The sequence below is a fragment of the Orbicella franksi genome, chromosome 15, assembly GCF_964199315.1.
Source record: "Orbicella franksi chromosome 15, jaOrbFran1.1, whole genome shotgun sequence".
In the NCBI taxonomy this organism is placed as follows: Eukaryota; Metazoa; Cnidaria; class Anthozoa; order Scleractinia; family Merulinidae; genus Orbicella; species Orbicella franksi.
The window spans coordinates 3,301,005-3,318,520 of NC_138159.1; the positions used below are offsets into that span (position 1 = coordinate 3,301,005).

The window sequence follows — 17,516 nt, forward strand, 5'->3', positions numbered from 1 at the left end:
AGCGGGCCCTTAACTTATACAAGAGGCAAACAGGGAGAAACAAGCAGAGATGGGGGTGAACTTGTAGGAAGCTTTTCAAATACTTTTTCCTCGTTTTGGAAAATAAACCCGCGCAAAAATGGCAGGAGCAGCACTGAAGAGGCTCATGGCCGAGTATAAACGTAAGACAGTAAGAGGAAAACAAGTTTAACCTCCTTTTTCAGCCTTTATTTAGAATTAGTTTGTATTTAACCGGATTTAAGCTCACTTCTAGCTAAATTAACAGTACAACCCTACTTGGTGTAGACCCAGGGGCGGAGGTGGGGTGGCTACTCCCTTACATGGGAGGTATGTGCAGCCCCAAAAGGTATGGTTTTTCAGCCGTTTTGGTCATAAATAGGGTATAGATTTGGCCATTTTGGTCTTTAACAGGGTATGGTTTTTGTGCTCTAGTCTTGAATTATATTGGGTAAGCTTAATATATGTTTTTTTTTTTTTTTTTATCATTATTATTTTTTTGTTTTTGGTCTTTTATTTACATCACTTTGAATTACAAGCTACTTAGGCCACTACAACAGTATGCTACATGTACTTACAATACAAACACTTACAGTACTTACTTACAATGTGCGATACTTAAGCTTATGCTACTAAACAAGAAGAAGTTACTTTTTGATCATTAACGATAGAACCATTAACAAAAGCCACAAAAGCCCTTTAAAAATTATGCTTAGGGCAACTGTGTCAGCCACAATGGTCATAAATAGGGTATCAAATTTTTGGTCTGGTCATAAATAAGGTAGGGAAAATTGCAGATTTTGCTCATAAATAGGGTAAGGGTTTGGGAAGCCAAATTGTTCACTCCCTGGGTGGTGTAGAGGACACAGCTGACGTAAAAACAACAGAGAACAAAAGGAAAAGAGAACAAGGAAAACAAGGAAAATAATAGCTTTATGGGGCGGTGTTCTATTGTGACATGTCCTGTGTCTTCTACAACAAGAAGAAGCCCATATTTGTCCCTTATTTAATTTGCCTAGGTCGCATTTTTCTACCAAGTGGAAAATCTTCCATGGACACTTCATATATTGTGCATGCCTGTACATGGGTATAAGTAGGAAATGTAATTGGCTTGGTAATGGCTTGCATGATAATTTTACCGTCTAATCTTATATACTAAAGCAAGATAACAGTAAGGGATCAAAGATTACAATAGAATACGCTGCAAATTGCGATACAGCACAATACAGTACTGTATGATATAATACAGTGTTACAGCATGTGTATTTACATACAACCTTTTAAGCTGAATACTGAAGTTCTAGATCTGTGTACATGTAAATTCTGATATTTATTTCTTTTTGTGTTAAAGAACTGACCCAGAATCCTCCTGAAGGTATTGTAGCAGGTTTGTCATAAATCCAGCTGCGTTTCTTTGTAAATTTTATTATAGCTTTTCTGTCACTGTTAAGCAGGGTTAATGAAATCATCGTGTGTAACAGAGGTTCCTAGTGCGGGCAGGAAGCAAGCATAAATAGAGAATGTGGGGGATTCATGGGTACCCAGCAAATTGACCAGCTGTGAGGACAATTTTGACCATCCACAGAACAGTTTTTCTTGTGAAGAAGTTCAGTTCAAAATGTTTTGCCCTCTTGTGAAATCAAGTTGCCCTCCAGCTGAAAACATTTACTTATTAATAATAATTATGAAACCCCTGATTATTGTAGAAGATCACCCACATAACAGAGGCTCCTTCTGTGAACAGGCAACAAACATGAATAGAAAATCAAACATATTTACTAATGGTAATAATGTCTATAAGTAAATCTTCCAAAAGGACATATTCAATTTTTCTTTCCGTACATTAATTTGATAAGGAATATTTTTCAGAATTAAATAATAAAATGGTACCTTTGTTATTAGAAATAGAACTTTATTGTTCCTTTTTTAACTTTCCAGTCTCATAATTGCATGTTTTAAAAACTACAAACTAAATGATGCTTTGTTTTTTCAACATTTTTTGTTTTGTCACCTTTACATTTCTTTTCTGCAAAGAATTTTGTAACTGAGACCATGTTCTATTTCAACAGTAAAGTATCTTGTTACAAGTTAGGTGTGTTTTGCTTGTCTTAGGTCCACTAACTGAAGAAAACTTCTTTGAATGGGAAGCTTTGATATCGTAAGTGTCTAAGTGCAGCTGTTGATCAACAGTTGTTGAGCCAAGTGTCATTGAAAGAAAATTTAATTTAAGATAATAGGTTCAATATATTAATCAAGCAAGAGGACTGTTATGGAATGTTATCAGCCCTAAGGTCTTTACTGCTGAGACCAAGAGCTGGCGTTCTTGCAATAATTATGGTTACCTGTAAGCCGGGTTAATAAGAGAAGTACATGTTGTTGTACATGGCTTCATCGCTGATAAGAGATTTAGAACTTCAGCCAGTCCAAGCATTAGAAAATGTTAGGCAAAGACTGACATAAAACACTATGAATCACCTCCATGTTTGCTTTATAGAGGCCCTGAAGGGACCCCATTTGAAGGGGGTGTATTCACAACAAGACTGGTGTTCCCTCCTGACTATCCTTTGAGTCCTCCAAAAATGAGGTTCGTTGGTGAAATGTTTCATCCTAATGGTAAGTTTTGTTGATCAGCTTGATTGAACCTTTTAAATAGTCAGTTTAATATTGACTAAAGGCTCCTTGACCTTTTCAGAACTTCAAGTTGCAGTCTTAAGTCCAAGGTTGACAATATAAAATATCAAGTTTAAATTAAAATGTTGAGTTTGATTGTATCACATTTATCATCATGAAACTTTTACAACAAAACTTAAAAAAATTGAAATTTCAATTTTAAATTCAGTCTGAATTTGTAACTTGAAAGTTCTCAAAATTCTAACTTAAAATTGAAACTCTGTACATGTAACTCTGTAGTTTAATATTATAATAAAATATTGCAAGCTTTACAAAAGCGCAGAAGAGAAAGAATTTCCTTCAAAGCTTCTTGTGTTACCATCCTGTGAAACATAACATCACGTTTGTCTTGATTACAATGTATTCTTACCCCCCTAGGCCTATAGCATGCCTTGAAACCCCCAAGGGACTCCCTAAGAAAATAACAGGGGTGATCATGGTACTTTTTCTCAGATAATACTCCTTGCTGGTTACAGCTTAGCATGCTACAGTGTACATGCAGTAAAATCTAAAATGACTGCCTTAACAGCACCTTTTAGGGTACTGACCTAAAAATTTGTCAGCGTGACATTACTTGTTAATTACATGTAAACATTATAGGATTTATATATGGTACCTCTTAGGGGTGAAAATGAATAATTCAATGAGCCTTGCCCACAATCAAGAAGGGGTTCTTTTCAAAATTTCCTTTGAGTACCCCTCACCTGTCATTAGTATAGCAGAGTCTTCCTCCCCCCCCCCCCCCCCCCCACTCTTCCTGGTCTTGGTGCTTCACTCATGCATATAGCAATTAAAAACACACTGTATAAAGCAGTTTTCATTTGAGTGTTGTAAAACTAACACCAAAGTGATCACTCTAGCCAATCACAAAGCCTAAAGGGCATGTACAATCCATCACACCAGTCTTAACTCAAAGTTACACTGTAAGTCAAGCTGACACAAAGCACAGGAACAGGCTTTTAGCCAGCCACTTATTAAGAAAAATTGTTTTAATTATTTTTCATATGTTGCCTTATAAATTGTCCAGCATTTGATTGAGCAGGCCCTTTAGCACATTTTGGATGCCCACTTTTCAAATCCTGGCTAAAAGCCTGTGCACAGGAAAATTTATGCAAGCAAATCATGATTAGTTTTAGTTGTACTTCTGATTGGTTGAAAAAGTGGTGTGATTTTCTTAAACCAATTGTGTTGAGTAGCAGTTGCCAAAACCAATTTTTGACTCTCTAGTGAAAATCACTCTACTAGTGTAGTTACTAACATCATTGTTGTTCTTATTTGTGTTTGTCAGTTTATCCTGATGGTCGAGTGTGTATATCCATCCTGCATGCCCCTGGTGATGACCCCATGGGTTATGAGAGTAGTGCAGAAAGATGGAGTCCTGTCCAGTCTGTAGAAAAAATCCTTTTGTCTGTTGTTAGCATGCTTGCAGGTAACAGTTGTTTTTCTCATCTTATTCAAAGGTTGTCTAGTCAAGGAAAGCATTAGCCTGCAAACGCAGACGTATTTCTGGCTGTCGCTTGTCTCTGCCGAAAATAACGTCTGCGAACCTGAGCCAGGAAACGATTTCTGTGATGTAATGACTTTTGTTTCTCCTTGGCCAATCAGATTCCATGATAGAATGAAACTCGAGTGTTCGTCACAGCAAATACCTTGTGCAGTAGTTCTGGGGCTACTTGAGCTAAACTGTGATTGGCTTAAAATTCCTACATCACAGAAATCATTTCCTGGCTGAGGTTCACAGACATTATTTTTAGCGGAGACAAGCGACAGCCGGAAATAGGTCTGCATTCGCAGGCTAGGAAAGTATGTAAGGGAAGGGTTTTGCATGCTATGCCATTAGCAGAGAAATACTGCTTGGTGTGAATCAGGCAGTTGCTTGAACTGGGCTTGAGTTTAGTGACCTTTGCTTCAAGCCCACAGTCAACTTGACTAAATGTTTCAAATTGCTCTACTATACAATCATGTGCATTTGCATGTATTTGGATCACAATTCTCAGTAACCCCATTTTGAAAATGATGTTTTGCTTGCCCTATACGTAACTTTTGTCTCTGTTTTATGCAGAACCAAATGATGAAAGTGGTGCAAATGTAGATGCTTCAGTGAGTATTACATGAAAAGCTGTTCATTCACTAATCTCAGATTTCAATTATTTTTTAGAACAATATTTTGTTTGTTTGTTGCTGGTAATCAAACACTTTTTAATATGCCTCTGGAACTGATATGCCGTGCCGTCAGTCTATCATCTTTCCTACCGTTAAATTTGGTATATGTATATTGAACCCCACATGCCATACCCCACGGAAGTCACTGAGGGCCTAACCCATAACACATGTTGCGGGTGAACTTGCCTGTCATTAAGTCATTTCACTGGTTTAGAACCATTCAAGTTTGTTACATGATCTATGAAGATCAATGCAACAGGTGACTGAAAACTCACTTGGCAGCCCAGCTACCCTGCTGAATTTCTAACCCCTTCTGTCTGTTAGCAGCATGTTTTTGTATGGGTATCTCAGATAGATCATGATTTTATATTATTTTTTTTATGGCTACCAGACCTTCCTCTAGTTACCTTTCATTCACCTCACTGTTTTAACCAGAGTGAGCTGATATTCCCAGGTTAGGATACATAATATCTTGAATGTGAATGTCAAACTACGCCAAAAAAAATAATCAAACACCGTGCTGTGTAGTATTATTTCAGGATGACCATACAAGTCACTTGCTTCAACCATTATCACCATATTATACCAAACTAGTAAGGGTACTGTAGTACATACATGTAATTTCGGCTAAGTATGTGTCTTGCACAGGAAGGAAATAGACCATATTGGCATTCTCAGTATTAGGCTGAAACTAGGCAAATGTGGGAAGTCTTTTCAAATTGCAAATGGCATTCCCCCACGTGAGCCTCCAGCTCCGTTGCAAGTTAGTTCCAGTCCAGTACGGAGAATACCAATATGGTCTGTTAATCTGGTTAACATGTAACTGAAGTTCACTTACAAGATTCAAAATGTGTGCCTTTGATTTTGATTTTTTTTAATCCATTGACTATTAATAATCTCGCAGGTACTCAAACTAATTTCATGTTCTTTTTCTCCTTTAGAAAATGTGGAGAGAAAATCGAGAGAAGTTTAATGAAATAGCAAACCAGATTGTAAGGAAATCATTAGGTCTCTGATACATGTATTGATGTGAAAAAGTATTTCACCTCCCAATGCTACAATTACATGTCCTTAGTGTAACTTAGAAATTTTAAAGTACAAGATTAAATTATGTTCAGTTTTCGTTTTCCACTAAGATCATTTATTTTTATGAAATTGGTTTGAGGGAGAGTGTCTCACTTTTGAATCTGTAGAATGTCAGACTTCAACTGAAAGCCATCTCCCTCCCTATGTAGACAGAATCATGTGGTCTTGGCCACACAAAAGTACCTTATCTGGCTAACTTGGTGTTAGGAAATAAATGTGCAATTTCCACAACACTACATACATTAGTTAGAAGTAATAAATCTAATTTATGTACACCATAATAAATGCAAATGGGACATCACTCCAGTTCTACTTATTATAACTGGATTTCTCCCGGTACGTAAAATATTAAAGCAAATAAACATACTAATATTATCCATTTTGGTAACGACCAATGAGTGGGCATTGTTCATAAGAAGACAGTATTGTTAAGTGTACATTCAGTGCAAGTCCTTTATCCTGTAACCAGGCCTCCTTTTAGGAGGCGTCATGGCCTCGAGGTTAATGTGCTTGACTCCAGTGTGAGCGGTCCGGGTTCAAACCCTCGCTGGGGACATTGTGTTGTGTTCTTGGGCAAGGCAATCTACTCTGACAGTGCCTCTCTCAACCCTGGTGTTTAATTGGGTACTGGCAAATTTAATGCTGGGGGGTAACCCTACAATGGTCTAGCATCCCATCCAGGGGGGAGTAGAAATACTCCTGGTTGCTTCATGCTACTGAAATGGGGACAAACTCTGGCCTGATGGGCCACTTGGCTCGTATGCAGACTTTACCCCCTTTACAGGCCACCTCTGAGTCACATGCAAGAGTGATTAGGCAAACAAAGCAATCTGGCGGGGAGGAGTTTGGTGAGGTTTGCCCCTTTTAGGCTAAAGGTCCTTAAGAGTGACCTGTCTGTGATTTTAACAATATTAATTTTAATGATTTCTCAAAGTAAAGTTAAATAATATTGTATATGATATTCAGCATGCCTGGGCAAATTTGTTTTCTCTAAATTTAATGCACTCTTTGGACAAAATAGAATTTTGCTGATGGGCTGAGTACATGTCATTAAAGTTTGCATATTGTTTGCAACATTTAGTAAATGCACAAGAACAAAACAAATCCTACAATGTTCTCTTTAATGATGCCAGCTCTTCTTTCATGAAAAGCAAGTAAACTTTTACAGTATTAGTATTACTGCTGTCAGCTGGATCTATTAAACTTCTTGTACGTTTTGAAGTGGGCTTCCTGTGATCCCATTTGTTAGGTGCTTTAAAAATATTTTTTACTTTGCAGATAAAAAATACATTTTCCAGCACATGTTAACTGGGATACTGCTATTTTTATTCTGCGGTAGAGAGATGCTAGATATGAATCAAATTAATTTACATGTGATATTTAAAATAGTAATAACGGGTTTTTAGAGAAGGGTATTTGTTACAGGTATTTTTTTAGAGAAGGGTATTAGACTAAAGCTCCGCAGTACTTGAATTGACTTGGTAAAATTATATTATTTTACAAGATTGTAGTGTACTCAGACTGATGGGTAACCAAACTTTCTCTAACGTCATTGTTAACTGGACCAGTAAAATAATAGCTTTCTAACAGAACTAATAAATAATAGCTAAAAAATGTACCTGTCATTTCGCTCTAGTTATAAAACTCTTCAGTAGGCAATGTTTTGTCCAACTAGTAGTCTTGCATTTTGTTGTAACAAAAGTTGCATCAAAATGTGTGGCATGTTACAATAAATTGTAAAAATTTTATTTAACTGTACTGCAGTTGTACAGAATTACAAGATGACATGCCTGGAATATTGGCTAGGGTAACAGTCAAGGTATGTATCTTATTAGCCAAGCATGAGACCATACTGGAAGAATATCAGTGCAGTGACATCCATACAGAAAAGACCGAGGGCTGATATTCTCCCTGATGGTCTCAAGCAAGCTTGTTAATTAATAAGAGAGTTATTACGGACTCAAACTAACCGAAAATCTTCAAGAAGAGATCTTGCAGGATCACTTAGAACAGTGCGCGGTCCAATGCTTCAAGAACCCTAGACTGGTAATAGATTTTAGTTATTGGCCCTCTGAACTAACTTAGTCGTGTAAAAAATGCAATGAATAGCACAGTTAAGAATCAGTGAGTCCGAGAAAAATGTCAGTGCGCCCCACTATTAACAGAAAATCTCTTGCAGTTGGCAAGTATGGGAGAACCTGAGCACAGACCCACTTGTGTTTACATGAGGCTTGGTGTAAACATGTGACTTGCGCATAATTCTCTAGCTAGGTCACAAGTATCATTCCATGTTTACATAACCTCATACAATCACACACTAGCCTTCTATTTTATTATTTTATGCTTGAACCTGCCACACAGTGAATATCCCTGTCTTGGAATATTTTCCTAACAGAATTACAGAATTATAAAGCAAATAGGAAGGCATGTCATCACACAAATTATAATCACATGCTTGACAGGTCCTGTCATAATTTATTTTATGACAAATGCGATCTCTTAAGGGCTACACTACTCACTACTGATTCTGTTGTTGATAGTGAGTAGCTTAGTAGTGAGTGGTTGACAAAATGGCAGCTGCTTCCTCGTGTTTTCGCAGTGTTTGAATTGGATTTTGATAATTTACTAGTCAAGTTTTGAATGACTAGTAGTTTTATGCTAAAACAAAAATAGTTATTTAATAGATTATTCACACTCGATTTCTATGCATGATAGCTGACTTGAGCTGAATCCTCATCAACTCTCACCTGATAGAAATCTTGGGCTCCTAATCTAATTGTTAAAATATATATTAAGCATATTTTTGACTAAAAATTATATTTATTTAATTGACTAATAGAATTTCTGGGCATGTAACCTCTTACACAGAGGTTCTTGGGACAAAAAGCATCAATGTACGAGCGAACAGTATATATGATTAATGAAGTAATGAAGTATGATTAATGAAGTACATGTATATGAAAAACTACATGGTGTTCAAAAGGCCAAAGTTTTTTCTTGATGACCGCTGGGATACTTATATCCTATTTAATGACAAACTTTGTGCAATGTACAGACAGTGCTACGAGCAAACCAACATTGCAACATAAGGGTGCATTTCTTTGGGAAAATCCAAGTTTGATTTCTTAAATCCAAAACAGATTTTGCATTTCTTTACTAAACAGATTAATTCAAGATCAGCTGGATCATGGTGCATCAAAGGAACTGGTGAATCCTTGCCCAGGGTGGATTTTTCAGTTCCTTTGATGTACCCTGATCTGACTGATCTTGAATTAATCTGTTTAGTATAGGAGCACAAAATCTATTTTTCAATTTATGAATCCAGTCTTGGATTTTCACAAAGAAATGCTCCCAAAATGTCAATTATTTTTAAATAGACTTGTAAAATGTTTCTTTTAGTTTGACATCAAAATGTTCCTTGTGTTTATGTTGGAATTTAAAAAACCCTAACGCCTTTTGGGAATCGCCTCCTTAACATCGACTGAGATGAGGGTGTATAGTCGATGTTCTGTAATTTTAACCACAGTATATACGAGAGAGTTGAGTCCGTCACTGCTCATCCGTTGTGCAGAATCCCTTAATTTGGCAAACCTGTGAAATGAGAATCATCTTTTAGAAGAAAAGTTTAGGGCATATTTATATTCTCGATATTAGACTGGAACTAGCTTGCATTAGAGCCTCATGCGGGGAAATGTCATTTAAAAGAGATTTATGTCATTTACACTGCATTAGCCTTAGTTACGAGTTAGTTCCATTCCCATACCGAGAATACAAAGATGGTCTATTACTGCTGTAAAAAGAACTGGTACGTATCAAAATAACCAGAACTTGGTCAGCTGCAAAATGTTCAACCATCACTTCTCCAACTTCTTGATTGTTGAAGAAAAGAAAACGGAAAAGAAAAAAGTATGATAGCATTCAGAACTGTGTCCATGACATTAGCACTTTTCTCTATTTTCACATTGGGTTTAGTTTCAAGTGGGAAGATCTCTCAATCACCTAAGAGATGCTTTATCACTTTTCCAAATCCATGGAAAGTACTATAATTTCAACTCTATCCTCATATTTGAAAATGGGATGAGGCACTGTCTCTTGTGTTTGATACGTTACTAACATGAAAAGGCAACTCAAAAGGGGTAGCTTGCAGGTATTTTTGGAAACAAGGATGAATATTACAATATCATAACAGTTTCTTTCTAACCATGGGTAGGTTGGTAATATTGCACTGTCAAGAGCAGTACTGGTCAACTGCTTACTCATAATATTTCCATCTATTTGCTACACGAACACAATGTCATAAGAACAATCTACACTGGAGATCACTTATAACAACCTTTTCAGATACATACAAGACTATTCAGGAGTTAAAAGAAAATACAATACAAAAAAAAAAAAACACACCCTGAAAGGGAGTTTAAAGACGCAGACCCTACATATGTAAAAAAAACTAAAAATGAAATATGTATTAATTAACAGCTAATGCTAAGTTCCCGTTGCAAATAATATACAAATACAAATAATTGCTCAAAGTTTAAAAATTTAGATTATAAAATATGTAAAAACGATTTTAGAGCTCTCTTAAAAAGGTTCGGGTAACCAGCCTCTAAAACATTTTGCAAGCAAATGGTTCCACTCGCGGACAATATTGTCAAATCGAACGGAGAAAGAATATTTAAAGCAGTTGCAATTGCAACACTTGAAATCTGCCCTCCTGTACATGAAGGAAGCATCGACTTACCGATCTGGATCAGGCTTGCTACTGTGATGAAACATCTTGATCATTTTATACCTTCCTAATTGCATTGATGGTCGTGTTAGCTTGAGCTGCTTTGCAGATATTCTATAACAACAGTTGAAAGATCAAAGTCAGCAAACAAGGTCATTATCTATGCTTCCCCTTTTTGCACCACAGTGGGTGCAGCATGCGTACGGAAAATGTATGAAGATGACCACTCACTACACACAAGAAAATATTTCTTTGGCAAAGCAAAAGTTAACTTCGCTCACAACATGAGCATGCATCACTGGATAACAATGCCTGATTAATGTTGAGTTTGATAGCGCAGCTTTGCTAGCGTAAATTATAACTTACTTACTAATAGTGACTGAGTTAGTTTGAATCAGGAGGGAAAATCATTACTTATATTTAGCAATTTTCCTCTGTTTACGTAGCCTCATCTAAACACGAGGGAAGTTGTGAGAATTCAAGACAGTTATGCAAACCTGAGATACAGTCAAGGGTTTGCCTAACTTTCAAGAATTCTCCCAACCTCCTGAGTATGCGCAAATCTAAAACGTCACAACCATGTTTACCGGTACATACTCTCAACTAAATACGCCTACAGGTATCAACCAATGAGAGTGTGCATAGTATCTCATTTATTTAATAAAACATAATTATAGAGTTTGTTAATCATATGCATTCAACCTATGAGAATAGAATTAAGAAACAGGAAGCAAAATTTATACAATTACCTGTTAAAAAGATCATCGTCTTCACCTCCCCATCCCCAAAACTTGTTTGAAAATCCGTTTATAAGTTCAAAGTGTTCCCTTAAAAATGAACCAGCTCCTCCAAAGATATTTGTGTAGGGCAAACTGAAGAAATGAAATTATAAGAAAATTAATACAATAATATATTGCAACCACATATTTTAATGTTTGTAAGCACAGAAGGAATGTCCCCTGTAAGGGATCATGGGGGAGAGGGGAAGGGGAGTGGAGCTCCTTCATCCCTCTCTCTAAGTAAAAATTTCTTCTACATGTTAAGGTGGTGACAGAGATGAGGCACAACCAGAGGGCAGAAGTGCAGACTAGTATGATCGAGACAATCTAGTGAGACTCAAACCAACTTAGTTGGAAGCAAAATACTAATTCCACTTATGACTCCATTGCTTAAGAGCTTATTTGGAGTCACAAGCAGAAATTTCTAGCATAGTGATTGGTTGGTTAGATTCCACTTCTTTTTCCAACTCCAATAATGTAATTGTCACAGACTGAATCATAAGGAAAAGGACTCGTAAGGTGAATCAGAAGAAAACTGAAAATTTCTGATTCTTCCGATTCCGATTCTGTCATGCTTATGACTCCATCTAGGACTCTGATTTTTAAATTTTCTCTCGGTCCTAAGTCCCCTTACTATTCCAACTGCAAATATGACTTTGTCTCCTTTGCTAGTGAATGCCCTTAACTGAATTGTTGACGCTTTCACTGATGAGCAATTAGTGATCATGGCTAGCCAAAAGTCCTTTCCAGGACAAAAGGGATTACAGTCAAACCTCTCTACAATGGCTAACTTGGGGAGAGATGAAAGTGGCTGTTTTAGAGAGGTGGCCATTATGGGGAGGTAGGAGTGTAATATGACTACTTTTTTTTCGGGGGTACAACATTTGTATCTTTAAAAAACGCTTTACTGTATCATTGAAATACCTAAGACAAGAAAAAAGAAACCGAACAGAAGCAGGCCAACAATGTGCAGTATGTATCAAGTTTCGTGATGGTTTACAATATAAAATGGGGTTTTGTACACACCATTCATCAGTCGTTGATTAACTGAATTTTAAATGAATTTCTTTCATTCAGAAAAGATATCATTTGGTCCAATACTTACCGATAATTAAATTTATCCACCGCTACAGACAGATGTCTGGGCGACGTTGGACAGCTGTATTCATTACGATCATCTTCTGGGATCAAGTCCACATCATGAAATATAAAACACTCGTACTGGTTAAACTTGAGCGCTTCTTTAAAGCCGATGTTAAACAGCAGGGCACGGTTAAAGATAGTATCTCCTGTCTGTTGAAAGAAATATCAGACAGCACTAGTTTTGCATTTTACAATAAATTATGATGAGTAATTATACATAGTAATTGGACTGAATGGAGCACAATTCAGGGAATAATCACACATTGCCAAGGAATCTCAAACTTGGTAGAGCGCAAAGCGCGAGGCTGAATTGAAATTAAAAGCATTTGATTAGTAATTATAATTATAGTAACTGGACCAAGTGAAGTACAATTCTGGGAGTAATCATGCAAGTAATTTCAAAATCGGATGAGTGTGAGGCCGATTTGAAATTACAAGCATGATTACTCCCTGAATTGTATGACACAAGGAATTAGGAATGCGGAGAATCAATCAGGATCAAGAACTTTGTTACAGGATTAGCGCAGTAACTCTCAGTGAGAACCTAATAGGGGACTTAAGATTTGAGTATGGGTACACGATCAATTATGAGTATGACTTTTCAAATCTAGGTAGCAGGCTAAACATCATGTCACATACATGTACATGTACCCATCTCATCCCATGAGTAACCCCATCTACCTGAAACAAACATGAAGAGCGAGGACTCTGGACATGACACTGATTTGAAATTTGAAAAACACACTCAGACTCAATCTCCTACTTGAAGTCCAATCTAAAGGCCCCCCAATATTAATATTACACCACGCACACGGGTTAGAACGGGTTAGTTTTGAAAGTCATCACTATTAAAACATGTTGGGGATCTCCCAGCATGGCTGAGTGGTTAGGGCACCGGATCTAAAATCTGGAGGTCGAGGGTTCAAGTACCTCTCTGAACACTAAGCTGAAGTTGTTCCTTGGTAAATGTAGACCCCAGTTCAACTCCTCAGTCATGCTTGTAAATAGCCAACTGGTCTGCCTCCCACCAGTTTGGATTTTTAAGCCTGTTATGTTTATTTGCAATATCAATTATTTTGTTTCTTTCAGTATATGTGGCATGCCTGAAAACTAGCTAGCTGTAGCTAAGTGCATTGACCATTATAAACATTCAGCATTTAACAACATTTTCCCCTCATACTCTGACAAATAACAGTCTTGCAAACTGATGTCTACAAGCCAGATAGACTAATAATCCATCAGACATGTAATACATGTACATGTAGCTCTCTTACAGTTTACTCATATTCATTCATTCATTCTGTTTATTTTGCCTTTTTACTTAAAGTACAGTATTTTATAAATATTTTAATGTGAGGCGAGGTGACCTCTAGAAACCATCAGGCTTTTAGTTGAGGCCACCTCGTACGTAACAATACGGTTACATAAATAGTGCAACAGTGTGCGGCTTTGCCAGTTCAGTAACTATTTTACTAAAAACTCTTGCAGTCTTAAAATTGGGAAAACTTGACAATGAAGTGATTGTAACAGGAAGGGAATTCCAGATCTTTGGACCTTGGTAAAGAATTGAAACGCATATGAAACGCACCTGCTCTACAACTACGATCCTGTAGTCCAGATATTGTCTCTTGAAAATAGGGTGCATATGCCGCAAAAATACTGACAGCTGTTCATAACGATTGCGATATGGAATTATCAGGACCATCTGTTGGAAAATGAGAAATGAAGTGAAAATAAATTACTTAGTTACAGATAATATGTAAAGATCACAATAAAAATTAATTAATTCTTGGGAGAACAGAAAACTATACATAAATCTAAAACCTCACCTTAACTCTTGCTTTACATTCAGTTGGTTTCCAGCAGCCTCCCTTATCAACCCAACCATTAAATTCACTGGAGAATTGTTTTTCAACATCTTCCATTTTAGGAACACTTGTGTCTACATATAAAGGTCCAACTGAAATAACAAAGATCAAACGATTTCATATCAGAAGTCATTTACTACAGTGTATAAGAGATCATTTTCTTAACCACAATCTCAAACAAAATAGTATGTATTTAAATTTACAATGATTCTATCTAGCAGCCTTGTTGCAACTAACACTCCCTCCCCCCACCCCCTACCACCTCACCCAAGAGAAGAAAAAAAAAAACAGATAGGAAGTGCAATTAACTATTGGATAGCACAATGGATGCCAGATAAAGTGGTCTGGCCAGGTTTATTGCATTGTGTTCTGAAGCAAGTCACACTGGTACCCTGTGATGGAATGCAATCCTAGCCAAGAACGTTTGGGACACTTCCCTTTGTTCTCGAAAGAAAAGGAGGGAATTTCCTAAGCAATGTTCTTTGACTGTAGAATACTTTGATTCCTGACACAGAACACTATCCAGGGGAGGGGAAAATTGAAATGCTGTTATATTTTGGCCAGGATTGTAACACCCCACCCAAAGAGAGGGGAGGCGGGAGTGGAAATACTCCTAAATGTAAACTGAGAAAAGCTCCCGCAAAATGCTACACAATGACCTGCTATTAAACAACAAATGTTTTACTTGACAATTTTCTCATGCTTCCATCCATTCATTGCCTGCTTTGTAACACAACGAAGTGCCAGTTACACTCTTTAAATTTACTTTTTATATTTTCCTAACTAACTGCCCCAAGGAAAGATTGCATCTGAAGCTGTGATGATAGAATGTAAATGAATTCTTATTTCGGTTGAATTATTTCAATTATCGTACGTTGAATAGGAATAAATTCAGTTATACATGAATGTGAAAGAAATGTGCTCAGCTGGCCATGAAATTAACAGTAGACATTTCTAAAGAAATTATTTTGTTCCTATGTAAAACGTACACATCTACAGGCCTCAAAAATCTGAATGACAGCATTGTAAAGTTCTCATTTGTGTCAGTTCGGTTTCTTTAACCAAAAGACCACAGGTTTTTATGGTTTATAGGCTGATAAACCATGCGGGATGTTGGAAGAACACGAAAAGAATTCGTAAATCACGAGCCGCAGGCGAGTGATTTATGAATTCTTCGAGTGTTCTTCCAACATGCCAAGTGGTTTATCATGCCTCTAAACCATAGAAACTTGTGGTCTAGTGCTTTTATATCATGATTCAGAAGACACGTGAAATTTCCATGAGTTTACTGGCACAATAAACCATAGCTGATTGACCAATCAGAGCACGTGCATTCATTTCATTATTATATAATTATATATAATATAAGCTTATATCGGCCAAGATTTACAAAGTCCTTTTGAAAACTTCTAGGTAAATCTCAGCACCATTGTGTCAGGATACTATTTATAAAAAATAAGTACCTATGTAAATGGTGTTGAATACGGTATTGTTTGCAAGCTTGAATAGCTTGGGGTGAATTTACAGATTGTATAAATTTTGAAGGCAGTACAACCGAGTCTTTGTCCGTTATGAAGCTTTTAGAAGCTTAACAAAAATAAAATTTACCACCTCATCTCTTCTCTAATCGGGATATTTATTAAGCTTAAACGTACATTACCGCAGGAAATCGAATTTATTTTGATATGCAACAGTAACTGGAAAAATTTCAGGAAAAGCCGTCTACATGTAGTAGCTATTTTTAGTAGTCACTAATCTCTTAAGAAAGCTACTAAAGATACAAGAGAATGTTTGATCGCCATATAATTTCTTGCTAGGTCACTAATAATGTTAGATTAAAAGAAGGACTCACCGAGAGAAGATGACTTTTCTGGACACAATTTCTGAGTGATATTGCTTCGCGTGTTAGAAGCTGTTAAAATCGGTTGTCTTGTAGTTGATGTAGTTGGTTTTATAGCTGCAGACAAGCGATCTGTTGATCCCCTCTTCGAGCTGTTGCTAGTACTCTGTAAAGCTGTTTTTTCTTCAGGCATTATAGATTTCATCTCGGTTGGTTGTGAACGTACATTAGGTTCGATGGAATTGGGAATGTTGACAATTCCTTCCTTGGATGCGCCCGTGTAAGAGAGACTCGAAGACGACGCTGAGGAATCGTTCGATAACAAAGTTTGAACGTGAAGGTCTCTACCCAGATTTCCATTCTTTATCGTAGTAACATACTTTACACCTAGTCTTGTGTATTTTGAAAAACTCACAGAGTAGTAGAACATCACCACGAATGATGCTATAGCTACGACAAATGTACAGAGCAGAAACTTTTTCAGTCTGCTTAATTCAGCCATTTGTTTCGTCTGGCAGTAAATTAATTATCCTCTTTCACTAACACGCCATCCACAGAAATCAAGCTATCAGTTATATAAATTCACCTCAGGTAAATCGTGCCCGCAAATTGTTTAGAAAACACCATGTCAGCTCAAGCTTGAACGCCATTCTTGTGATTTTCTAAACTCCAAAGCTACAACTTGGCACTTTTTCCCATCAAAGCGAGGTCGGCTGAATCATCAGAGCGAGGCTAGTTGACACAAAGTTTGTACGTGTTTGTGGATTATTGCGTGACAAAATGGGGTGGGGGTGTTGAGGTACCCAACTAAGTTTTATATGAAAAGCCCCCACTCCAACACTCTCATTTACAATTTTTGGCAAAGAAAGTAGACTCACGCATGGAATAACCCCTCGCTCGGCCAGGCCTTGAGGTGCGCCAACTTCGTTTCCAGGGCAACCAATAGAGACATCAAGAATTAAGGAACCTCCGGGCTCGGTTAATAGCCTGTTGTCATTTTCTCAAAAATTGATTTATCGAACCTGCCAGACAATCAGACTGTAACGGGCTTATTCAGGCCGCTAATTGCAAGTTTATTTTAAATATTGACGGTGCGGATCATATCACGTTTTATGTATCCCCTTATCACCAGCAGTATATAGTCTTCCACTGCCAAAGTAAACAGACTGCCATCACTTCAAAGTTACGCAAGGCAAAGGGGCGGGAAATACTAGGTTAAAAATTACTCTAGCCCTTTGTACGTT

At 37.1% G+C, this 17,516-nt stretch overlaps 2 protein-coding genes across 2 annotated transcripts; one reads left to right on the forward strand and one right to left on the reverse strand.

Annotated features, from left to right (window-relative positions):
- The first annotated feature begins 17 nt into the window (after positions 1-17).
- LOC145470327 (ubiquitin-conjugating enzyme E2 G2-like) lies at positions 18-6,911 on the forward strand. The gene is made up of 7 exons (XM_081454167.1): positions 18-161; positions 1,349-1,384; positions 2,110-2,155; positions 2,492-2,610; positions 3,956-4,096; positions 4,730-4,767; positions 5,772-6,911. Exons 1-7 carry the CDS (start codon positions 119-121, stop codon positions 5,844-5,846), a joined length of 498 nt encoding a protein of 165 aa, XP_081310293.1. The 5' UTR covers positions 18-118; the 3' UTR covers positions 5,847-6,911.
- A 115-nt stretch (positions 6,912-7,026) lies between these two features.
- LOC145470322 (beta-1,4-galactosyltransferase 1-like) lies at positions 7,027-17,442 on the reverse strand. The gene is made up of 7 exons (XM_081454163.1): positions 16,285-17,442; positions 14,394-14,524; positions 14,153-14,269; positions 12,527-12,714; positions 11,392-11,514; positions 10,655-10,756; positions 7,027-9,507 (listed from the first exon to the last, which is right to left on the reverse strand). The coding sequence occupies exons 1-7, from the start codon at positions 16,772-16,774 to the stop codon at positions 9,363-9,365; spliced, it is 1,296 nt and encodes a 431-aa protein (XP_081310289.1). The 5' UTR covers positions 16,775-17,442; the 3' UTR covers positions 7,027-9,362.
- Between the last annotated feature and the right edge of the window lie 74 nt (positions 17,443-17,516).

Coding starts and splice junctions, on each gene's coding strand:
- LOC145470327 (XM_081454167.1), top strand. CDS start 119: ATGGCAGGAGCAGCACTGAAGAGGCTCATGGCCGAGTATAAAC. Junction 162..1,348: donor GCTCATGGCCGAGTATAAAC/GTAAGACAGTAA, acceptor TTTGTGTTAAAG/AACTGACCCAGAATCCTCCT. Junction 2,156..2,491: donor GAATGGGAAGCTTTGATATC/GTAAGTGTCTAA, acceptor TTTGCTTTATAG/AGGCCCTGAAGGGACCCCAT.
- LOC145470322 (XM_081454163.1), bottom strand. CDS start 16,774: ATGGCTGAATTAAGCAGACTGAAAAAGTTTCTGCTCTGTACATTTGTC. Junction 10,757..11,391: donor GACGATGATCTTTTTAACAG/GTAATTGTATAA, acceptor CTGTTGTTATAG/AATATCTGCAAAGCAGCTCA. Junction 9,508..10,654: donor AGCAAGCCTGATCCAGATCG/GTAAGTCGATGC, acceptor CTCATTTCACAG/GTTTGCCAAATTAAGGGATT.